The sequence below is a fragment of the Sinohyriopsis cumingii genome, chromosome 3 (genome assembly GCF_028554795.1).
Source record: "Sinohyriopsis cumingii isolate HCF-2022 chromosome 3, ASM2855479v2, whole genome shotgun sequence".
Classification (NCBI taxonomy): Eukaryota; Metazoa; Mollusca; class Bivalvia; order Unionida; family Unionidae; genus Sinohyriopsis; species Sinohyriopsis cumingii.
Genome location: NC_142963.1, coordinates 90,659,945 through 90,686,821, shown reverse-complemented (window position 1 = coordinate 90,686,821; position 26,877 = coordinate 90,659,945). Strand labels below are relative to the sequence as shown.

The 26,877-nt window shown below is 36.0% G+C and overlaps 1 protein-coding gene across 3 annotated transcripts in view; it reads left to right on the top strand.

Annotated features, from left to right (window-relative positions):
• Nucleotides 1-26,877, top strand: part of LOC149803272 (uncharacterized) — a 47,102-nt gene that overhangs the window by 6,643 nt on the left and 13,582 nt on the right. Inside the window, exons 2-6 of one of the 3 annotated variants that reach the window (XM_089952938.1) lie at nucleotides 328-591; nucleotides 1,993-2,118; nucleotides 2,905-3,061; nucleotides 10,164-11,803; nucleotides 21,663-21,830. In XM_089952938.1, the coding sequence (XP_089809064.1) occupies nucleotides 2,044-2,118; nucleotides 2,905-3,061; nucleotides 10,164-11,803; nucleotides 21,663-21,830 (2,040 nt within the window). In that variant the 5' untranslated portion in view covers nucleotides 328-591; nucleotides 1,993-2,043. The remainder of the gene's footprint in view (nucleotides 1-327; nucleotides 592-1,992; nucleotides 2,119-2,904; nucleotides 3,062-10,163; nucleotides 11,804-21,662; nucleotides 21,831-26,877) is intronic. The other 2 variants (XM_089952937.1, XM_089952936.1) reach the window with 2 other exon arrangements.

Here is a 26,877-nt window from a genome sequence, read left to right as displayed (position 1 = left end):
AAGTTGTTTATGTCAAAATTTTTTAAAAAATCGTCAGAACTGAACTGTATATCAAGTCCAGTAAATACAGTTACATTAAAGTATAATATCTAATGGAATACAAAATTTAAAACCTACAGACAGACAATTAAATTAAATCAAACATAAATAAAATCAAATATACTTAACAACCTTTAGATGATGACCTTAATATTTACCAAGCTTCACAGTGATCCATAAAACTGCAAGACAAGTTGCATTACAAGATTCTCTCTTATGCTGCAGATTAGAAAGTGTGTGATTGTGTGTGTGATTTGGATTTTTAATGTAGCTTTAACAATTTTTCAGTCATATCGCTATGATGTCTCTGCAGTGTGGCAGTTTATAGTGATGTCTAATACTGGGGCACCATGCTGCAGACATGTAGCATGATGTCCCATCCAGCCACATTATTCTGACACCAGGCTGACCAGTCCTAACACTAACCTTTTAATGCTGAGCGCCCACGACTTCCCGCACCCGAAGTGGATGCTTTAACCACTAGGCCACCGGAGCGGTTGAAAGGGCAGTAACTTTTAACAAAAATTACGAGATCATGGTGGTTAACAATAGGTATATCATTAGATGATGGCTGTAACATGTACAAAAGTTTTATGTCTATCCATTGCAAACTGATTCTGTTATTCACTATATCCAGCTCCAAGTCAGAAAAAGAGCAATTACTTTAACAAAACTGAGTGTCATTTGTGTGTTTGCATATCTTCAGATGATGACCACAATATATAGCAACCGCTCCGGTGGCCTAAGTGGTTAGGGCATCTGCCTCAGATGTGGGAATTCATTGGTTCAAATTTGAGTAACAGAGCTTCTAATTATAATGAACAATTTATCTGTAAACAGTTGGAAGCTTCCATAATGAAATTTCCATTAGGTAAGTTTTTTTTTATAGAAAATGCAATTGTGACCGGAGTTCAATATGAGGACTGTATAATCTTGTTTATCTAGAAATTATTCATTCGTACTGTAAGATCTGAGCAGGATCAGTTGTATTATTGTTGTGTCCAGTCTTTCTTTGAGCTGGAATTGTTTTTCTTCAAATTATTTAATTCCAAGTTAATCTTCTCTGATATGCAAGGTGCTCAAAAGTGACATTCTTGGAAATAGACACTTGGATTTTATAGTGAAATAAAAATAAAGATCTATTCTTGAATTTTATTATTGTGATTCAGCAATAGACTGTGGGCACATCACTTCAACAAAGGCCAGCGCAGGCACATCAACACTTCCAGCATTGGATTTATTTTGGAATACCACTAAAGTTTATTCAGAACTTTAATAATTAGGACTTGGGTTAGAAATTCTAGGACTATTTGGAATGTAATTTACATTACCATAAGTTCATTTTACATTTTTAACTTTGTATTCTAGGGAAATAAATTGTTATTTGAATTTTAGAAAAACTTGTTGGTTTTCACTTATTTCCATTGCTTAGTTTAAGACCTTAGAGTTGTAATACTATCAAGACTGATACACTGCATTAAGTTACAAGTCTGAAGACTTTAACATAAATTGTGGGAACAAAGTAACTTGTCAGATGAAGACCATAGCATCTACCAAGTTTCATGGTGATCCATTAATAAATGTGACAATAGTGGTGTTCACAAGATTTTGACTTAAGGCATTCAGATGCAAGGCCAAAAGAACAATAACTCTTATAGTAATTGTGGAAGCAAACAAAATTGTCTTTTTGTGCAACTTGAGATGATGACCATGATATATACCAAGTTTCATGGCAATCCATCAAATATTGTGGGGATAATTGCACTGTCAAGATTGTGTGCCAAATGGAAGGATGAATGGAGAGACATAGTGGTTCCTATATAATCCCATAACAAAAGTGTACATGAGTTAACAAAGAAAACAGTATGCACAGCATATGGTTCATATTTCTTTTCTGTATGAAAATGAAAACAGATGTTGATATATTTATATTAAAAGAATTTTTAATTGCAGCAGATTTGTAACTGGAGCTGAGATCATAGTTCAGCAAATCACATATTCGATATGGACCATAATGCTGATGAGCAAACCCAGCACAGACAAAGGGTTCAGATCCTGAAGCGAGAAATCCAGCAGTTAGTAAGTTCAGCACTATTCTGCATTATGCAAAGTTGGTCTTTTTTCCAGGGAAGCTTAGTTGGTAGAGCATCAGACTGGTAACCCAATAGTAGTGTGTTTGAAACTCGTGCCAGCCCGGGGCAGCTGTCTCAGTCTTCTGGGAATGGCATTTAGCTCCCATTTTCCCTAGCACATAAGCAGTAAATTGACTTAAGGTGCAATTATAAACTAACCTGCCACACAGCCAACTCCTTTTTAATTTGTTTTTATTTTAGTTCATTTCATCTTTGGGCAGCTTTTAATGTCTGCATTTATTTTTAGCAAGAAACACTGACATATTTGCAAAGATAACATTTCTGCTACAAATGTGAAAGACATGGTCCAGTCCACATTCTGACATTGGTACAATCCACATTCTAACATGTTGATTAGTCAAATTTTTATCAGTACATTATCTGATATACATGTACTGTTGGAACTTTGAAGCCATTGTAATGTCAAGACTTTCACTATGACAAAATACAACAAAGAATTTTATTTTGGGGCTGTTGTTTGGCAAAGTTTTGACAAGTATACTACAGTAGTGATCACAGGAATATTAAGGATGAATATCCATTCTACCAACTTTGCCATTATTAATAAAACTCTGTTTACAAAAATGACACTGCCATTTACATTCTCAAATCCTCAAATACAGGACTGTAATCCCCTAATTAGTATATAAATATCTGCAAGTGTGGTAAACCTTGAACTAATATTCAGTATGTACATATATTTTACACTATTTTTGTTTTTGTACACTTACAGTGCCAGAAGTTACAGGAGGAAGGGGAGGAGACTCTGGTACTCATGACTAACAGGTTAAGGCCAGATCTGGAGTGCAGCATGCAAGGATCCAATGCAGGCCTCAAGTTTGTCCAATCCCAGCAAGGCGTTGTTACCAACTTTGTCAAGTATTTTCAGAGTGAGACAGCAATCTTATATTTGTTGTACATGTACACGTGCAAACAAAGAGAATTTTTCCTCATACTTTTTTAACACTTGCCCACTGAAGACATTATTGTGTTTCCTTGATTAGTATAGTTTCTTCGGTACTCACTGTCAAAAGTCAAGACACTTTGGGAGCGTTCAATTGATAATCTTTAATATGCAGAACTGGAAAATTACCAATAGAACAGCATGGAATGAAGTTCTGTTACTCTCCTGACCAGTTCCCTTAATTGAGATAGTGTGAATGGAATTGTGAAAACTAACATGGCATCTTTTGACACTCTACTGGCAGTTGTTGCTCACAATTGTTATAAATGTAAGAATACAGGAAAAGAAAAGTTTTTGTGTATTTGTACAAAATTGACACTGTTGCAATAGCTAATGATACTGCACAATGAAATTTAGATTTTCTGTTCTGATTACTCTAAAACATTATTCATTTTTTGAGCATGCACTTTCGGAATTTGGAGCTATTTGCATATCACTTTTGGGACCCCGGATGGCCAAATGGTTTAAAATGCTCACTATTACCAATCACTGCCATCTCACATTTGTCCATGTGAATTCAAGTCGCTCAGCCAGTGTGAATATGTGAGAAAGCTGCCAGTAGGTTCCCGTAGGTCAGTGGTTCTTACCAAGGTTTTCCCAGGCTCTTCCTCCACTACTTACACTGTCCACCAGATATAGCCTATCTTGTGCTGGAAAATGGTGTTAAACCATAAAGTAACAACAACAAATCAATTTGAACAAAATTTGAATATTTTAGTTTCCAACAAAATGGAGCCTTGTCCATCATTTTGTAAAAACATAGACCCATTCTATAATAAACTGGTCAATTTGGTTATTCTGCAAGATTTTAATGTTTCTGATTTTGACATGGAACTATTAGCAGCCATTGAGGATATTAGAATTTTTTTAAATAGCAGCAGTATGTTACCCAGCACTATTACATAGCGTATTACTTTTTCATGTTGCAAAATCCCATCAGTTAGATGTGAATACACCCTCCCAGAGTGGTGAATTGTCAAATGATACCAGCACACTCATGTATCTGCCATACCTGCACAGAAACAGTAATCTTTCTTTCAAGAATGTCATGATGATGGTTATGTGATTTAAATTGTAATCAGAGAAAAATTGTTGCGAGTTTAAAGCACATTTGGTTTTCCTTTCAGCTCTATTTCATCTAGTGTTACATTCATCTGTCTTGTCTTTTGTTCTTATGTCAGTATCCCATGCTGTTTTTCAGTAATTAGTTATGGAATGGTCATTGTAGGTTATCATGTTGTGTCCCACCATTAGGGGTCAAAGTACACTCCTCAAAATAATACAGTTGGTTTATGGGTAGGTCTTATGTGTTGAGTTATAACACAACATAAGTCCAGCCACAATTATTAGGAATTGGTAATTCCATTGATGAATTGCTCAGACATCATTTTGAGTGTTTTTGGTCTATTACACCATTGTATTTTAATCCATATGTGACAAGTCACATTGTTATTGTACGTCTCTTCATTGCCCCTCGAGTTTGTAAATGGTTAAAGAAACAAATGTCTTCCATATTAAAGGGAAAGATTAAGTCTTTTTTCACCATTGTGCATACACAATGGTGTATATAGCACAATACAAACCTGGGTGTGTATATTGCACACAGTAACTACGAACAGATGAGTTTTCATGTAAGACAGTAAGTAAGCATTTTTAGTTTATTTTTGTTCTCTTTCAATTAATTTTAATTCAGAGAACAATCTTTTACCTAATACTTAACAAGTGTTGCTCTCTCCAGATGAGAAGGTGGAGCACCATACAAGCATATTGCTCTCACCTGATAAGAGGTAGAGCACCATATAAGCATGTTGCTCTCTCCCATTAGGAATTATAGGTTACTGCATTTGTATGGGAAAATATGAACGAATTTTGGGATGGAATACTGCACGACCTTGGGAGTGCAGTATATCCTTCCGACAAAACGAGTTCATATTTTCCCATACAAATGCAGTAACCTTTTTATTATATGCTCCTTTTTTTATTCTACCTAAGGTTTAATTATATAAACAAAATACACTACAAGAAACAACGTAAATGAATGAATCCCATATTCCAAATTAAATACACAAGCGCAGATTTGTCATTACACAATGACATCATTATTAATGTGCACATAACTCCATCCAGATAAATTTGAACTTAGTCGCGCGCTCGACATAACTTTCGAAAGAAAATGGCGTGTCAAAATAAAATTGAAATTTGCAGTCATATATTGAATGAATGCGCATTGCAACAACTTTTCCATTTGATCTGGAATGAATATATTTTGGTATTTTGTTTCGATTCGACGAAAGTTTGTGATTTTGGACTGGATTCATCTGTGCAAATTATACATGAAATACATCGGATTGAAGTGGCGCGGGAGAAGCGTGTTTACATCTGCAAATGTGTTTCTGTTTCTGTCATTGGATGTTTGAAATCATAATGTGGGGAAAATATGAAGTCTTTCAATTGCAGTTATCAAAAAGACGCTATGGAATTTAATGCTTATTTCATTTTGAGTGCATTTGCACTTATCATCGAAATTACAGCACAATTTCGAAATGTGTAATCCAGATTGAAAACCTATGACATGGCTCATGTAATTCGGATTTGCAGAATTAAGAAAATACATTTTGAGGAAATTCAGGATGTAAAACTGTAAGTATATTTTATTTTGCCATTCTTATCACCAGCTAAAGAAGAGAGTATATGACTTGTCAATTGTATGTTATTTGTAAGGACCTTATCTTCCATCTGTTATATAATGTAGCTAGCCTAAATCCATAACATTGTATCAATGCGGAATGTGCCAAAACAGCTGGGTTTTTTTGCAGTCCACGAAACATGTTTTAGTTCATTCAGAAACAAATTTAAACAACCACAACATAAAGAGCCCCTTACGCGAGTGTACATGATTTGTGTACAAATCAAAAGTGCTGGCGTCTGTGTCCATTGTTTGTTTACAATAGAAAGTAGTTCCTTTATGCACGTGAATGCTATATGTGTATTGTCACGTGAGTTTAGTATCGGGTAATATTGAATGATTCTGACAATGTAAAGTTAACGGGGAAAAAAATGAGCATATAATAAAGTGGAGTACCACACAAGGGTGTTGCTCCCTTCGTGAGAGGTAGTCTACACCTCATATTCAGGGAAGATTGTTGTTCCCTCCTACACAAGAGATGGTGCATCACTCCAGCTTTTTAAAGTTAATCAGATGGGAATGACCAACACTGTACCTTCTGAATGATGAATCAGTTGAGGATGAAGTATTCTCCAATTATCACTCAATGGTCTCACAGTATGGGGATGGATTATAGAATGTGTGCCCACCTTTTACCATCCCATCCTGTGCAAAATTCGGAGACTGCCCACCTGACTCGGACTAAGGAAGAGCAGTGGATCAATTATTCCAATTAATCCATATGGGATGTATGCCAACCACCTCAGGCTCAGGCCCTGTAATACTGGATCCAACCCACACAGTTGAGATGATGATATGGTTTGTGTCCTGTCACCAGCTCCTCACCAGGTCACATCAAATCGGAAGGCTAGAGGGTTTGTATCATCCAGTGCAAATGGACGATCTTGTCTTCCCACGCTTATGCCATCTCTAATGCCAAATCAATTCCCAATTCAGATTATGCTAGTTGATGATAATGTCTTATCTATCCATGTTGACTCGGTGAGTTCGAAGTGGAAGCAGCACCACTGATATCTATCAGGTTCGAGCCTTCCTTTCAATTTAGATTACGAAGTTGAGGTCTGGTCATTGGACAAGGCAGTAAATAGTCTACTGCCTCTTAACCCTGGACTTGTACCTGAACAATTTGACACACAGTGCAAGAAGATCCTTTACCTTCATCATCCAGTGTCTGTGGTCTTATGCCTGTCTGCCCATTAGTATGAGTTTGTTATCACTGTTCATCCCAAGGTCTAGTTGTTCTTAAATTAAAATGGTGCTAAATGTATATCCAATATGGTGCCATGCATGCCTCAATACTGAATGGAAAGTATATCAACAATGGGTTTCAGCCACTCTTCTTATGATGTCTGATTGGTCCAGAATGACAATGGTTCCACTTGAACATGGGTGTAAGATCTCCATCATATGCTGGAAGTTCCATCTTCAGAATGTCCCCACAGGTCGATCTTCCAAGTCTTGCAAATCCATTCAGGTTTTTTTTTGGGGGGGGGGTGTAGTGTAGGGGTTAAAATTGTTGGAAAGCATTTAGTAGAAAAAAAATCAATGCTTAAAGATACTAAATTTTAAACTTATGATTTACTCTTGAGCTGAAAAAGAGAACTTTTCATGCAGTATTCAATTCACTCAAGGCTCATGAAGTTCATACTTCACTCCATAATTCAGTGCCCCCTATAGAAACCTGAATTAGTCGTTACATTCACTGCTTTTCAATTTCTACATTTGCCTCATAGGAATGATAGTGGTTAGAGGGTGCTGAATTATTTTAGTGAAATGTGTCAGCTATTTCTTCACCTCCATGTATATCATTCTACAACTGTTTTCTCTAAAAGTGCCCCCCCTCCTTGCTTCATCGAAAGATTTTTTTAAAAAAAAATAATTTGTTGCATTATCTTGACTTGGTAGTTGTCAGTTACAATTGGAATTTTGCCCATACTGAATTCACAGACAGTAACTGCATTTATTTTTTCTTCTCTCCAATTTGGTAGTTATAAATGTATAAATGGGTAAAAGAACAGCACACTCCTTTTTCCTGAGTTGTAAGCATAACCATTTACTTTTCAGTATTGTGTTTGTTTTCAACTTTCACCGATGTATGGATGTGGCCATCTAGAAAATATTTGTTATTGCCACTTCTTCTCAGTGGATGGTGATATCAGCATGGGGATTTCAGTAAAGGACTTCTTATGATGCCTAGTTGGTCTTGATTGAAACTGGTACTGATCTGACAGATGATACTACTGCCATCTTCAGAATCTTGTTGCTACTGTATTAGCTTGGGATTTCATTAGAAACTTCTTAATATGGGGTGTAGTGGTCATCTTGAAAATCTTATTGCTATGCTTCCTACATGGAAGGTGATATCATCATTGGGTTTTAACCAAAATTCTTCTTGTGATGTTTAGTTGCTATTAGATGGTGCCAGTCTGATATGTAGTATGGTCACCATGGCAGACATCAAGGAAATCTTGTTATTGTTACTCCTCTTAAAAGGAATGTTGTATCATCGTGTGGTTTTTACCAGAAGACTAATGATATCTAGTTGGTCGTAAATGACTTTCTGACCACAATATAGCTGTCACAATGAACAGATTGAAAATCTTGTGATCTAATTGCCCTAAATGAATTTCAACATGGAGTTTTCACCAAAACTGTCCTTATGGTGTCTGGCTTCCTAAATGAAAATTATGCCAGTATTACAGCTAATAAGGCTGCAACATTGGCTAATCTGAAACTCTTATTGCTCAAGAATATCAACAGTGACATTCAAAACTTGGCAGTTTGAAAGAAGAAATGATTTTATCTTGAATTTCTGAAAATTCTGTTTAGAGTATCGGACACTTTAAGGGACTCGTGTTATTTATTGCTCTGGCTCACAGAATATTCACTTTTCTTGCTGCGAGTATAACTTCTGTAGGCACACACAATCAGGTAGGGTGTGGCATGATGGGAAATCTATTTTCACATGTGAAAATAAAATAATGTAAAATATTTCACCTATTATTTTCAGTATTTCACGCTTAACTGTATAATAAAATCATTTAGTGAACAGTCATTGACCAGGCTATGATTAGTGAATACATTATATCCAGTGTCTGACATTGATGTATTTGTTTTGCCCTTTTCATTTGTTTATGTGCTTGTTACAATATCACAGGTCTCAGAAAAGTTTAATTATACATATTTGGACACAAATTTTTATCTGAGATGCAGAAATTCATTTATGTGGGAGTCATCCATTCAGGTGCAGTAGCTGGTGACAGATTCAAAGACTTGACAGTCCTGCTTCAGTTACCTAATGAGTGAGAAATTGTGTTGATCAGTTAATCATTTAAGCTGTGCTGATATTTACATTGACAGAATTCAGTGGCTGAAAGACCCACAGATGAGAATGTTGTTATTATAAGAGTACATCAAAAGAACATCACGCAATAGTTGGATAGGAAGTTCAAAGCCTTCAGCTGAGACCAAGTAGGAAAATGTGCTGACAATGCAGTGAATGAATTTGGAGGCAGAAAGACCCAGAGATGTACATGTGGTCATGGTCATTACTAGAGGACATCATATGATCAACTTTAGCTTTCATTATTGTTTTAATTTATGAGTGTAGCCAAGTAAGTAGTACATGTGACCTCAAAATCAAGACAAGTTGAGACTTAGACAAAATACCATTCGCAAATATGGATAAGTATTTTCGGGTTAAACAGCAAATTGACAAAGATTGTAATGAGATTCAGAAGAGTGCTAAAGTTGCTAGAACTGATAGTTCAGAGGGGACCATATCGAAGTGTAAGAAAGTGTATGATGCCTGGCTTAGTGTTTGGAATATGACTTTTCCTTGGATTGACATAATTCAGTCTCACTCTGATGGACAAACAAGAGCTGTATGTCAGTATAAAGAATGTGGAAAATTAAACTCAATTGCAACCACTGGTTCTTCTAATCTGCAAAGTTTCATATTCTCTAGGCATGAGACATGTAGAGACCACCCACTTGCTGCTGAGTGCATGATATTTTAATTTGTGCGTATTTAAAGAATTACAAATAAAACTGACAAGGTTTTGTGTCTCTTTATTCCTGGCATTATAATGAACATTTAGCCACTTTAGTTGTGCCCAACTTGCTTCTGTGAGGGGATTGCAAATATTGCTGGTGGAACTCCTGTCAGTACTAAAATAGAAGTCCTGGACTCCTAGCATTAAAATCCAAATTTGAACTCTGAATATTTATTTGAGACATGCATATCAATATTTAACAAGCATCTGTTAATTACAATCATATATAAACTGTCAAATATTTGGTGACAAATTATGAATTCTTATTCTTTACTATCTTCATTTAGAACATGGTGAAGAGGATCAAGTCACATCCATCAGACCAGAAGATAAGGCAAAAATCAAAGATCACAATTCTCAGATAAAGAATGCAACTGTTAAAGTAGAACCAGTGCAGCTAAGACCCACAGCTAGTACCTCAGAACTGTATCACGAACCAAAAGTGTCCATAGACAATATCGTTAAAAATAAACAAGTTGATTCTGAGAACTCGGATAACAACAATTATGATATTGATGTTGATGATGATAATGTCAGTGAACCGATGGATCTCAGTGCTGAAGCAAATGATGGTAAAAAATCAACCGTGGTCAAAGAATCAAATGCTGCTCCTTCCAATTCTGTAAGACAGAAACCTGCAAGCATGATGCGGACACGGTCTCATAGTAAAAGACGAACAAGACAAATTCCAAAGAGGTATGCAGATGGATATAAAAGGACAAGAAATGCATTGATCTTAAAGCAAGAGGAAGAGGATGTTGATGAAACAGATAGAACATGGCAGCCATCGTCAAGTGTAAAGATGGAGCTTACAAAGAAAAGGACGAAGAAATCTGCAAGCACAGAAAAAACAACTTTGGTTAAAGATCATGAAACTTGGAAGAATTATACATCAGAGAAAGAAAATGTTTGCAAAAAATGTGGTAAAAAATTTAAAAATGTCTGTCAGCTTCTATCCCATTCCAAGGCTCATACCTTAGAAACTAGTCAACCAAAAAACCCAACATCAAAGCCTTTAGAATGTTTCTTATGCACAAAGACTTTTTCTGGAAGGGCAAAAATAAGAGACCACATGAAAACGCATAGTGTGAATGGATGTTATGAGTGTGCAGCATGTAAAAAAATGTTTAAAAAGCTTTACCATTTGCGTGCACATGTTGGTCGTAATTGTGAACCAAAAAAGCAGGTAACCTATGATTGTCCAAAGTGCGGTTTCAAGTTCAGACATCGAAGTCATTTGAAGGATCATCTAGAAAAGAGAAAGAAGGCATGTACTGATCGTATTACTACCACTATGATCTTTCAGACAAGGAATACTGACCAAAAAATTGTATACACAGATAAAACAACAGAAGAAACCAAAACAATCACATTGAATGAACTTGCAGAACAGGGGAAGACGGAAAAGAAGTGTTTGATTTGTCTGAAAACTTTCCGTCATTCCTATAATTTTCATCGACATATACTCAAGTATACAAATGACAAGCCATACAAATGTGACTTATGTCCTAAGAAGTTCAGAATTTCAGAAGGCATGAAACGTCATCGATCTATCCATTTTCAAAAACCATTTGATTGCGATGGTTGCAGTCGCAGATACGAAACTCAGGAGAAGTTGGATTACCACAAAATGTACAAATGCATCATGGGAGAAAAGCCTCATTTGAAGTGTCAGTTATGTGGCCACAAGTCTGCTAGTAATTTTGCACTTGAGGTACATCTACGGTCTCATGCAGGAGTGAAGGAGTTTGAATGTGATATTTGTCAGAAGAAGCTAGCGTCAAAAGAGAGTGTTGAGAGACATAAGAAAGTTTATCATCAAGAAGAATGCCCATTCTCTTGTGAGGTGTGTGGAAAAAGCTTCAAACTGAAGGACACTTTAAAAAAACATCAGAAAATACATGAAGAGCCCAAGTATGAATGTGAGGTAAGTACTCTTGATCTTAAAAAGATTTAAATGTTATTCTAACATGTATGGGAATGCAACAGACATTCAGATTGGTAATTTTTCTCATAAATTTAACAAAGTGTATTGAAATAGGGATAAATGTACCATGTTTCAGATTTACTGCAAATTTTATTTGACATTAGCTCCACCAATGCATCATTGATAAGACTGATTTGCAACAGCGTAACCATGGATATACATCAGCAAATCTCAGAGATGTATTACTAAATAAAGAAGTAAAAGAGCACAATAAAGAAGTGAGGGAACACATGTTACTCAGATGCTGGGGGACAATGGCAAGTGTAAAAACGGTAGCACAATATGCAAAAAATCAGTTAAAATAAAAGAAAGGTATCAAAGAGTATTTGATGTATTTTTTATTCATTGGTGTTGACATTAAACATATACTAGTCATACCAGTCTATAAAAACCAGGTGACCATCTGAAAATGGTCTTATCAGTAGATGGTTTCTGTATACAGATAAATATGCATTAGTTTATGTTTAACTTGCGCCAGTGATGTGTGTTAATAGTAGCTGGCAATTTTTTGCCATTTATTTGTACAGGAATTACCACCTGCAATTCCTGAATTTAAAAATATTCATTTAATTTTTTTATAATACATCACCATATTCCATCAGTGAAAGCCTAGAAAATATTGACTTTTTCTAATTCGGCATCAATGAAAGCACTTGTTGGACACAGGAGTCGTTTGCTGTCAAAGAGAACTATAAATATCCAGTGTTTTTCTTTTCATGCCTAAACAGTCATGAGTAGTGATTATTTGCTGATAATGAAGTTAGGTACACACTTGACATACATGCCAACCATTACATATTTTTCACCCAATGAAGTTTTACACTTGTATATGTATTATGCTTTTTAGGTACTGTACATTAAAAAATAAAATTAAAATAAAACAGTAAAAATTGTGTTTGTCATTTTTTTTATCATCTCTTTAATCCCACTCAAATAATTTTGAAAATATTATAGAAAAGAAGACATCTACATGAGTGCAAGTACATTTGTCCATCCTAGATCTACATGTGCGTTCCTTATTTTATATTTATAGCAACTGTGTATGGCACATCAGCAAAAAAAGAGATGGGTATCTTCATTTTGAAACTTTCACAGATTCATTATATTGATAATATATATAGGTAGCAGACCAGTTTATCATTTTAAAGAAAATGGTGCCAACAGGCTTTACAAATGTTAGAGCAGAGGGATCTTTTTAGACTTCAAAACATGTCAGATCAGAAAAAGGATGAATCAATAGCGCTTTACAAATTTGAAAGAAGAATTTGAGAGATATAATACAGCACTCAGATTGGGCCCATTGGCATTGCTCATTGCAGAGTTTCTGGACTTGAATTTATGATGATTCATTAAAGTTAGACATGTAGACTAATTAAATTAAGCATCGTCTATAATTTGTCTGTGCCATTTGTGGTTGTATTCTAGTACTAATCCACACGGATTTTGCCCATTTGTGACAAGAATTTTAACCACATGTGGATCCAAGTTCATAGCAAAAATAAATGTACATTTTTCATACATTATTCTGTAATTATGGCACGTAATATATAGATTACACTTATTTATACTCAGATGACACTTTTTAGTCACTTATATTAACAATAATTACACCATACTTCACTTTCAATTGACATACAGTTATAAAATACCTCTGCCTCAGGAATACTTAATTCTCTGGTAATTATGCATTTTGGTGGTCAGGCACCCCTCTCATTTAAAAACACTGATTATGCCAGAACCTTTTGCATCTAATGATCATCTTTGCCCAATAACTGTCACCCAGACAAGTGTGGCCCTGTTGAATAACAGTCTGAGATCTTTTTTGTCTCATCTGAGTCAGTGTTGGTGTGAAATATTCATAGGTGAATATATGCAAGGTGGATACATCGGTGAATGATACTTCACTGTTTGTAGAAACAATCCTGAAGTGTTTTTGCATCTGCTACTCCAGTTAACACATGAGCATTTTCATTTACATATATGATGATTCTATGCTGGCCTTGAGTTGGTAGTGATTCCAAAATTTCAATTTCTACTTCACCCATAGCCAGATTATATGAAAGTTCATACAAGCGTTTGGTAACACCACTTTGACATAGGTGCAAAATTGTTATCGATGTTAGCATCCTCTACCAGTTGGTATAACACCCCAGTGGTAAATTCTGCAACCATATCATATATACAGTAATAAAATCTAATGTTAAACACAAACACCAAATGCACTTAAGTGTCCTTCTGAATAAATGTTTTGTGCTTCAGACAGAGTTTTGTATCCAGTGAGTAACAATTTTGATAATGCTCCTGTGTAACAATCTACAACAACACTGTCCAGCCTGGTTGTACATAATATTAGTGGTACATAATCACGATCAAAGTGCCGCTTATCATTGATTATCATTCCCATTCATCCCCATGTGCCTTTACTTCCATTTATGATATAAACAAGTATGATCCAGACTCATGCACTATTAAGATGTGGCATTTAGGTCTACTGAATCCATTAAGAAAAGTTAAAATAAGTTGTCCATTTGCTAAAGTTGTTCAGGTTGTGTGTCCTTCTTGTTTGATTAATATTCCTGTAATTCTGCTCCATGCATGTACTACACATGATGATGCAAGCACCTGAGCAAGTTCTTCTTGTTACGTATTGTGTTGTTGCAGTACTGCCATTATCAACATAGTCTTTGATATAAGCCACCAACATGCCTGTATCTCTGATTCCACCATTTCAATGACTTAAACCAGGCTTTTTCAACAGCGCTTTTCGACTTGACAATAATTTCTTGAATGTCTGCCTTTGACGTTTTCAGTTTGCCAGTTCGATCTTCAAAAATCAGAAGCTCACCTGGATCGACACCAACAACACAAAAATAAATTTCAGACAGATCTACAATGCTTCATTGACAAGATGACCATATGTGGGGTCCATCCAATGGTGTTTGTACTGGCATAGTCAAATAAAACAGTGGTTGTTTACTGTGCATGGAGAAATAATTATCAGCTTCAGCTGGCAGTGCAAGTCCATGCGAGTCAAAATACAAACTGACAAAGTGTTACTATGTATGTGACTTAGTGAGTGCCAGGTCCTGTTGATGAATCCAAGTTGACAATACTGGTTTCATGTGTGTAGCACCATCGATGCAAGTTCATTTCATATAAAAACAAAATGAAAATGTTTTATCGCTTTTTCATCACGAATAATGTTCGGTCAACAGTGCAGTCTTCTGCAACTGGATAATTGAAGACCTTTGCCTGAGGGTATTTTGACAGATCATGCCTGGTAATCAAAGGCCTCAACCTTATTTTTATAGAGCCACTGGCCACCTTTTTTAGCTCCATTCCTGATGCAGTTCTGACAGCCTGAATGATGCAACTATTGTAACTGCTGGAGCCACTGCTGTCAACAATTCTGGAATTGCTGTAAAGAATGTAAATATTCTGCCAGTCTTTTGCATTTGTGCTGCCTCTGACTTGGACAATTTTAATGTCACTGAGGTGTTGTTGTATTGGCTGCATTAAACTGAGTGAGCTTTGTTTGGGTCAACCATACGGGGACATTTCCAGTTAATTTTTGCCAGAGCAGGTTTTAGTGTGACCCCACAATTGCTTTTGATTGCATTTTTTATTTTTGCAAGTTGATTTTTCGTAAGGCCCAAACTTCAATTTGAGATATGACATTATTAAAATATTTAACAGGTTTAATTACGAATTCTATGAATTTTGCATGGGTGCATCGATTACCCTCATTGAACCACCAGTACCCTCCAGCAATGGAGTCTTGTCAGAAAATATCACAGCATAGCACGGATAACTACCACCAAAATTACTGACATGTACATGAAAATACATGTCAGCACTGGTCTGCCTGAGCAACTCCAGATGTTCCAATGAAATGTAGTTGATTGAGTACAACAGTATGATAGTCTTGTTGGGAAATTTGCAGACCCATGTCAACATTTTGATGCTGGTCCATGCATGACCACAGATTGTGATATGCACATGCAGTATGAAGAGTGGCTCCTGCATAGTTGAGCTGAATTTCTTCAGACGGTTCCTGATTACCATTTAACTGCAAAGTCACTTCTAAATTGACAAATATTATTTTACTCTGCGCCTCGCCATTACCTCGTGCTGTTAGTTGAAACGCGAAGAGCACAGTAAGACTGTTGGGTACTTTTTGCCAAGTAAACAGTCCCACAATAGCAGTTGGTGGGTGACAAATCAATGCAGTCTCTTTGATGACTTTGGCTGCATTGTTACCCGTATGTTTCCAATCAATCAGCAAGGTCGTTACTACGTTAGGATCACACAGTCCACCAAAGTCATCTCCTTGCTTGGATGTATGTGTTGGTATCAGTTGCTGTGCCAACCTTAGTACTGTTCATCTATTTTGATTGTTCTTCCAATGTAGGAGATTGAGGTTCAGGGGTAGGTTGTTGTTCTTTTGGTGTTTTTGCATATTTTTTGTGTGCAGCTTTTACTGGTGGATGCTTTCGTTTTGGTTGAGGTACGGCTGCTTGGTCAAATATTTCTTCTGCCTCAGTTTCAGGAATAAAGACTGGTTGATCCAAATATTCTTCTGTCGTAGTATCAAAAGTTGATTTATGCACATATTCTTCTGTCATGGTATTTTTTATATTCTCCTGTCCTGTGCATGAGTCTCATAAAGTATTGCATTGCTTCAGCTGTTTCATTACCTTTTCTAGCTTTCATCACTTCATCCCTTTAATGTACAGTATGTATATTATTATAATAATTAAATACCATGGCAGAGGCTTTTTTTAGCCCCGGTAAATTCCCTGTATACACATTTGACCCAAAACTTTTTATGTCCTTTCATGGTTCTTTGATCACTAAATGTCTCTAGATGGGTGTTGTTTAAGATCTGCATGGAATGGGTCTTTGTTGATCCACTTGTGACCTTCATTCAAATTTTGTTTTGGTGTATGCATCAATGACTGGTATCTGGGTGGTAGAGAAAGGGATTATTTAGGTTCTCCAACATCTTTTTTTACATCAGCCACCATAACAGGCAATCATCAAATAACCTCTGCAGTTGCTTGTGTTGCTTTTTTGATAGCCTTGGTACATTTAGCTATCTTATGAACTGGACCAGGTACTTCTTCTGTTTCCATTAGCATTGCCACTTCTTACGTCTGGCCTTTGTAGTCTTTTTAATATCCTCAATATATTCAGCAATTTCCTTTGTGGGTTTAATCAGTGGTGCAAATGTTTGTTCAAACCCTGTTGTGCAGTCTTCTCACACAGTTTGTCATGACTGTAACATATCTTTAACTGTTTTGCGGCTGTTTATAACATCATGAATCAATTCTGGGTGGAGCTGAGCAGCTTCAGTGTCACTTCCCATACTCTTCTATGACATCACTGCTGAGCATTTTTATATGATTGTTTTTTTGGGGGGGTTTATTGTTAAATTGGCTTATCCAAACTAGCTCGATATCTACTCCTGCAAGTTCCGGTCAAATTAATGGTGAGAAAACTGTACAGATTCCAGGGAATCCACTCAAACAAGTCACAAAATTCATCCCATATATGGTCAGTGGTACACCAAGTCCATTGAATATTTCCAAGACCATGCACATCAATACCACAAAATATCATTAGCATAAGACAGTTGTCTTGGATTACTTTAGATATTTGTGCATATCAGTGAGTCAGATTAATTGTGTTCGTGTCTTTGTGCTGTCTCATGAGAATATTTGTGCAGGGTTGACTTGGTTCTCAAGCATCACATCATTGATGGTGGTATTGTTGCCAGCTTTCAATGATCTTTTGTTACTCATCTCTTTCTAAATGTCATTTAAAACATCATAAAACAGTTGAACATAAGCCAACAGCACAATCACGTACAACTAATCCCAGTTAAACATTGCAAAACCATATTCAGCAACAGTCGAGTTTGTCCTGATCCATCAGGGCTAAAGATTAGCACATGAACTGAGTATGGAAACATGGTTCATCACCATGCCTGGAGACCACTCTGGTGGCCTATTGGTTAGAGCATCCACTTCAGATGCGGGAGGTCGTGGGTTTGATCCCCAGCCGAGTCATAGCAAAGACTTATAAAAATGATACTAACAACTGCCTCGCTTGGCACTCAGCATTAAGAGGTTAGTGTAAGGACTGGTTGGCCTGGTGTCAGGATAATGTGATTGGGTGGGACATGGACATCATGCTACATGTCTGTGGCATGATGCCCCAGTGCTAGACATCACTATAAACTGCCACACTGCAGATATCGTAGTGATATGACTGAAACATAGTTAAAGCTACATTAAAAATCCAAATCACACACACCATGTAGAGAAATGAGTGACCAACATATCTTTGATTTTTCTTGAATCAGTCTTTTCACCTAAAGCATCTGCAAATTTTCTATTGTGATGCCATTGAATAATACAATATTTATTAATATAATCATGTCTTCATATTGTGTGCAATATAATATATGATGTAAGTGTTGGGGTCAGCAGTACCATAGCCATCCATGTTTGGGTTGTTGGCATATAAGCTAAGCATATCTGTGACTTGACAATAATATTACATCAGGAATTGATAAGCATATGATGATCCAGCTTGATTTTGGTTTTGGACAACAATGCATCCCAACCCTAAAGTAACGTGCATGGCATTATCACAACATTTTTCAAATACATGTACATTAATGAGAAGATACAGATTGTGATAGTTGCCAAGTTTTTTGCACTCAAATGTTGACAAAACTTTCTTTGTATGTTCATAATCATACCTGAAATTCCTTCACATGACAGTGATGAATAAAACACTTTGATTGGTGGCAACTGAGTTTCAGCAAATTTGTTCCTGTCACTCTTGTACTCGTATGGATACACACTTTTCCTTGTTATCAAATCCGTATTGGTTGGACAATATTGAGTAATTTTGATGTTCTCCACTGTCAGATTGTTTGCTAACTTGTCCAAGGACAAATTCATAACTTTATTGAATCGATAAGCTGCAACTGACCCAGCCTAGATGTCATGTATTTTTTCCATGTTGTTAGGAATTACGTTGATCTGTGATTTCTATGTCTTGGTTCTGCATGCATTAAGTGGGTCATACCCATGCAGGTTATGAAGCACCACAGGGATTTTTGTTTTGTTGGAGTTAATTCTAAACTGCAAAATATTGTGTGCGGCACCTCTGTACACACTAGTGATGTGGCAACGATCACGAACTGTGTCATTATTGGACGGGATTTGCTCTTTATCAGTGGAAGGACTTTGTTCTTCAGTGAAGCTTTTTCACAAATCCAGCAGTGAGTGGCTGCAGAAAACTCATGAATGTTATCACAGATGTTACCGGTATAACCAGTCTTAATTATTTCTACTGGTGAATACCAAATCCATTTTGCCATAACTTAAATCTGAGAAACACCCAGGCCACCCTGAAAGTGTGGTGCCCAAGGTGGTTGTCTCATTCGCCTTGCTCTAGGGCCGGGCTGGGAAACACCTAAAGTGTGTTTAGATCACTGGTGCTCTGAGCAAAAGAAAGGACTGACTGAAGTCTTTATCCATCACATTGAACTTCTAGATAACAGAACTCACATGAGATTTGTTAGGCAATTTGCACAGTTTAATCGATTTCAATATTACGTCATTGACAACAGAGCTGGATGCATATTTGAAAGCAGAGATTTTTACTGAAACAGTCAGGCATTCAAAATCCTCATAGATTATATACAGGACTTTCATATTTCATTGCAGTGCTGTAAATTTGACTGTTTTTACCAGGCACTGGCATAATTGTTTGCTGTGATTTTTCACTGATACTACCACAGTAAAAGTCATGATTGGAGAGCAGTTGTTGAGTCTTAAATACATGCATGTAACACCTGCATGATATTTCTTGTAATGATTTTTACTGCGTCATTGAAGTAACAATGCAAGATTCTTTATCCATACATATTGCAATTTCCATTCTATTTTTATTTCATTTCACTCAGCAACAATAAATCAATCTAAGTTTGTCTGTGCTGTCCTAGGAGAGATAATGCTGATTGACAAAATCTTTAACAAAAATGAACACCTTAACAGCGATACTTTGGCTAAGTGTGTCAGATTTCATCAGTTTGGCTTTGATAACCTGTGCAAGAAATTCATTGTTACCAAGTTCACCCATGTGGTATCAGTATTTGTGAGGCAGGTCTTGATTGTTATTAGCTGGATATAGCGCTGACATCATTGAGGTCTTTGAAGAGTTTAATAATGAGCATGTTCCATGCATGCTAATGAGGTGATTTTACATCTGACTCACCTTGTTACCCATCAGAGTTTAAATGTGGGCTAATATCACTAAGATCTGGGATGGAGTTGATAATGAGCAAGATCCATGCCTATAAATGAAGTAATCTTGCATCTTTTTGTCTGAGCTTGTTGCCAGTCTGGAGGCTGTATATCAGATCTGAGTTAGATAAAACTTGGAATATATACTTATATAATTAAGATATTGTACAAGTTCAGTAATGAGCAAATGCAGGCATATTAATGAGTTAATCTTTAATTTTGCTTCTGATTGGCTGACCAGTCTGGAAGCCATATTTCAGATCCAGTTTTGACCAGACTTGACATATGGGCTTGTATCATCAAGATGTCAAGATGAATGGGGTTGATAATGAGCAAATTCCATGCATATCAATGCACGATATCTTGCATGATACTCTCTGAGATTTGTTGACCGACTGGAAACCATATTTGTCATTTGATTTGGATCAAACATGGAAGATATGTTGATATCATCAACAGTGTTTCCCTTTACCCTCATTTGCACTTCAGAGACCCCCAAATTTTTAATTTTATCCCCAGTTTTGATACCAAAGTTTCTTTTTTACTCAGTCTGACCCCCAGTTTTGACACCAAGGAGATTTTTGACTCTCAGTCTTGCACCCCTAGAGGATACACTGCATCAAGATCTTGGACTCTTTCAATAATGAACAAGACCCATGCATATTTGTGAGTTGATCTTTATGTGATTGGTTATTACTGCTCTGGAAGCAGTAATATTGATCCAGATTTGAAAAATTGGAATACAGGCTTTTATCATTAAGATCTTGGGTAATTTTGAAAGTAAGTGGGATCTGGTTGGTTCAACTTGTTACCACTCTTGAAGCCATAATTTTTGTCAGTTTGGTTTATTATCATTTCTGAGCACAAGACTGTACATATTAATTATGCCTTTATCCTTCAAAAGAATTTGTGTTAGGTACATGTAAAACAGATAAGCTCAGCATAATATAAAGTTTGGGAGATAGTATATATATTATGGATTATTGCAGTACTACTAAAGGCAGCTTAGTGAAATAGTCAATTGCTGAGTTACTTAAGATATATGAGCAATGTCTGGTCCAACTGGACCTCTCATTTTGAAATTTTTCCAGCTCTGCCTTCTATGCAAATATTCTTGTGGTGGCTAGGATAAATCTACAACAACAGCACAGTTTTATTGCTTCTGTGATCACTGTTTACCCTTTGGATGCCCACACTTCGGTACTTGAAACAAAGGTTTTCATTATGAAGAATTGTTAGTTGAAATCTGGTGCAACCAACATAAATCTTTATTCCAAATTTCAAGTAATAAATGATACCCCAGACTAGAAAATCAGACTTGAATGGTACAAATGCAACCTTTTGATTTGTCAGAATATTTTGGCTTAAAATTTGGATAGAGTCAAGTTTCATGATGAAGAGGCTAGGTATCTATAATAATTTTTTTTTCACTGCATTTGTTTTATATGTATATGGGTTTTTTTTCTGCAATTCAGGTGTGTGGGAAGAAATGTACTGAGATAGGTAATCTGAAGAAACACATGGTTTGCCACACGAAAGAGAAGCCATTCATCTGTGAGACATGTGGAAAGGCTTACAGCCGTCGGGCCTTGCTGGAGAACCATCAAAGGGTTCATAGTGGAGAGCGACCATATTCTTGTGATGTAAGAATTAACATAAATCATGGAATATACCTTATGCTGTCATGGATATTATCTTTTATTATGATGCCCATTTAATGGCTGATCAAGGCCCATTGTACATTGATCTACAGATATTAAACAGATTCACATGAATCTGGGATATGTGAATATAATTCAGGGTCGTTTCACAATATTTTGCAGTATATTGATAAAATCAGTGATTTATATTAGGTTATTACATTGGAAATACACCCTTGAATTTATTATTATGCACACAAAAAAAGTGGTTCCAACAATTTCACCTACTCAGTTTTAATACCCCCATCTTTACACAAATTTCCTCACAAATGCACACTAAACAATTGGTAACAACCATGCCCCATTTTTTTTAACCTCTGAACAAGCAACTTTATTTTGGAAACTGTGATATGAGCTAACATGAGCTGGATAAAAAAGTAATTTAAGAAAAAAAAGTATACCAATTTCACACTGTATTTTGTACACCAACTGGCAGAAATAAATGATGTATGGGTGTGCATTCATGTGTAATTCATGAAATTAGCACTCAAATAACCATATGTACTCATTTATAAGTTGTGTCCAACTCTACACTGCATAGACCCAAATCTGCCATTGCATAATGCAGTGACAGTCCTGGGTCTTTTAATTTGTTAGAGGAGAAATCAGTAGAACAAATAATATAGATCCTGATCTGCTGGCACATCATGCAACATTGGACTACATCACTGTCATTATTTTATGTGATAAGTTATTCAGAAATGTGCATGTTGTTATTTCAGGCAAAATTTTGTTTTTTGAAATATTTCTGATTGTAGACAATTTATCAATATTATCAACTGCTCCAGTGGCCTAGTGGTTAGAGCGTCCGCCTTGGATGTGGGAGGTCGTGGGTTCGATCCCCGGCCGAGTCATACCAGAGACTTACAAAAATGGTACCTACAGTTGCCTCGCTTGGCGTTCAGCATTAAGAGGCTAGTGTTAGGACTGGTCAGCCTGGTGTCAGGATAATCTGACTGGATGGGACATCATGCTACATGTCTGCGGCATGATGCCCCAATGCTAGACATCACTATAAACTGCCACATTGCAGACATCGTAGCGATATGACTGAAAAATTGTTAAAGCTATGTTAAAAATCAAAATCACATCACATCACATCACATCATCAGTATTATCATGGGATGTGTATGAAGGTGTGCAGGAGTTGAAGATCATATTGTTTCTTCTCTAGTAGATTTATCGGCAGAAGACATTGTATGATCACTCATTTGATGTTATGGGGACATTAGACCAGGGTGTGCAATTGCATGATTCACAAAAGATTTGTACAAATTTGCACACTTGGACAGTGGTGATGCATGAGAACTCCCACAAATTAGTTTCAGGTCATGCATATGAAAATGTATTTTAAAAAATTTCAGCCGTTCACACTTAAAGTGCTTGTTGCGACAAAAGTCAAACCTGTAGAAATATTATAGCGCTTGTTGCAACATGTATTATTTCATAACTGTTTACACATCTCATCTAGTTTCTTTGTATTGACATCATTGGTGGTTAAACTAAATTTGATTGATACTATGGGCCCCATTACAAGCATTCAGTCTAAGTTCGAACCTTGCATCAAGGAAGTTTTACAAATGTGCAATTATAATATGGGCTATCTGGACATCCTAACATGGCTGATTCGCAGCATGGTTCGTCTTTAGAAGAGGATTTTGTTCACTAAATACTGGCTGATCATACTGATGAAGGCAATTTATTTTTGAAGTTAGGAAGTATATCAGATTATCGGAGATGGGAAAGTGTTAATGGAGATACCAGTGAGTGATTTTGAACCTGAAATGATGTTAAAGACAATTCAGATGTACATACTGGATGGGCAAATGTAGACAGAATGACAGTCAACCCCTCATTTTAGATGTAGATACTGGATGTGCAAATGTAGACAGAATGACAGTCAACCCCTCATTTTAGATGCAAAGACTCCATGGGCAAATGTAGACAGAATGACAGTCAACCCCTCATTTTAGATGCAAAGACTGGATGGGCAAATGTAGACAGAATGACAGTCAACCCCTCATTTTAGATGCAAAGACTGGATGGGCAAATGTAGACAGAATGACAGTCAACCCCTCATTTTAGATGCAAAGACTGGATGGGCAAATGTAGACAGAATGACAGTCAACCCCTCATTTTAGATGCAAAGACTGGATGGGCAAATGTAGACAGAATGACAGTCAACCCCTCATTTCAGATGTACATACTGGATGGGCAAATGTAGACAGAATGACAGTCAACCCCTCATTTCAAATGTACATACTGGATTGGCAAATGTAGACAGAATGACAGTCAACCCCTCGTTTCAGATGTACATACCGGATGGGCAAATGTAGACACATGACAGTCAACCCCTCATTTCAGCAGTATTTCAAAATAAAATGTAGAAAAGGCAGACAAACAAGCTAAATTAAAATACAGATAATTTAAAAGTAGAGTGCAATTTTCATTTCATTCCTTGTCACAATTTGGCCCTGCAGTATCATGTGCTACAAAACCATATAGCCCTAGCATAAAGATTACAATAAATTTAATAAATAACAATATAATATAAAATTAAGAAGTAAAGATAATTATTTGATGAAAATATCTTTTTGAACAAGTAGACTATGGCATTAATAGACTTAAAATCCTAGTACACCATTATGGAATAGTAAATCTGGAATAGTAGTCAGTAGAATGCTAATTCAAGAAAGTTAGACTTTGGCAAAGGTTATATTAGTGAAAAATCTTATTTTGGACCAGAAATATCCAGAAGACATTACCTGTGAGCTGTGGAAAATTGTACACAACCATAAAGAACAGTATTCAAACTTATTCCATCTGGCTAAACTAGCTATGTATATGCCCCTTCAAATAGTAGATTGTGAAGAGGGTTCTCAAGACAGAACAATATTTATATACAGATAAGAAATAGATAAAGCTCAGAAGCAATCAGTAGATTATACTTATACAACTTGAGGCAACATCTTTTTAAAGATTTTGATTTCAATAAGGGTCTTACAGAGTGCATCAGGAAGACAGGGAGCTGGATATTGAAGTATTGTGTAAATATTGAAGTATGAACATTTCCTCCTTTCCCTCACTTTTGTTCTACTCCACCTTTTTTATGTGACTAGGGGGGAAATCCCCCCCCCCCCTTAGGATGAAATCCTGGGAGCATCTCTGTTCTACAGATTTGAACTTATGAGAGAGTGAGGTGAAGTTGTTTACATTTGCAACATGCACAATAGATAGTATATTAGCATAGCACACAGGCAATCAATTTGAGTGCTCTCACATCTAAAGAAAATCAGCCTAAATTAATCTAAAATCCAGTCTTTAGCAGTTATTAAAATAGGGAAAACAAATTTTGCCAGACTAGACAGTACTAGCTTCTGAAAGTTCAATGAATGAAGCAACAAATATATAAAATGTAAAAAAAGTTATCAGCTCTTTTTTGTGTGTACAATTTCTCTGAAGTCCAGGAAGTAAATGACCAAGTGAAGCTAACATTTTTTGATAGTTACACATCTGAAGTAAGGCAAAGGTCTATACTCTATAACCCATATTGCACCATTCATTTAAAAAGTTATCTGCTCTTTTATTTTTCAAATTTACCTCTTAAGTCAAGGAAGTAAAATTTACCAAGTGGTGCTTGCATTTTTTTTTTTTTACTGGTGAGTATCTGAAGTAAGGCCAAGCTGTATACTCTATAACATAAAATTACACCCATCAATCATACACCAAAATAAAGGGAATGAAAAATTCTTTTTTAACATCTAAGATATACAAGGCCTTTTTAAATAGTATAACCAGTAATAAAAACCAGGAAAATTCTTTTTCTTTACAGATCTAACCCTATACAAAATATGAAACTGTAGAGCATCACATTAAAACAAATATGAAAATTTGTGCAATTAATTTTCTTATTTTCATATCATCCTGTATGACATTCTCAGCAAAATGGTACATTATGCATGAAAATATGCTAATTATGCTAATTTACTCTTAACTGCACAATATACATTGAGGCAGTATTGTGTGTAATGATCATAATTATGGGGAAATTAGAAGTCTTAGAACACGAATGAAGTGAACTTAAATTTTAAACTGCTGCATTAAGTGAAAGAAATATATACATGTAATGAAAATGTGTCTTGTCATTCATTTGTAATGAATTTATAAATAAATGATGACAAATAAATTTGCTTTATTCCAAATTCTAGTGTTAGAACAATAAGCAAACATTTTAATATTTGACCTTTGACATCCATGAACCTTATTTGTTCCATCCCTTTACAAAATGTGAAACTTATTAGTGACATCTCAGGAATAAAAGTCACAAGTTTCATGTTCCTGTCATCATCATAACATTGGTTGCTATGTTGAGAAAATGCAGTTAGCATTTTTAAAAGAGCTAGCTTTTCATCATAAAGGGAGGGGTGGGGATGGGACTTGCTTCTAACAGATACTGTCCTGTGGGGAAAAAACATCAGAATTATTCAAAAAGACTGTTCTGATGCTTGTGACTTAAATGTTTCATCTTTACAACCAAAATTAAATCATACAATAATAATACCTATGTAGTCTTTATGTGGGTGTTATACAGATATGAACTTCTGAGAGAGTGTCAGGTGTAAGATGTTTACATTTGCAACATGCACACTGGAGAGTATTTTCACATACTGCTATATTACTTTAATGTACTATGGCTCAGATATCCTCGTATATTGTATTTGTGGAAATTGTACAGTATCTAATCATACAGGTAATCAATTTGAATGCTCCAATGTGCTAAAAAAATTAGTCAGAATTATTCTAAAGTCCACTATCTTTAGCAATTTTTAGAATAGGGAAAACACCGTTTTGCCAGACTAGACAATACCATTTTCTGAAAGTGCAGTGAATGAATTACCAAATAAATAAAATGTAAAACAGAAATCAGTTCTTGCCAACTCTTTTTTTTGCACTTTACCTCAGAAGTCCAGGAAGAGAAAATGACCAAGAA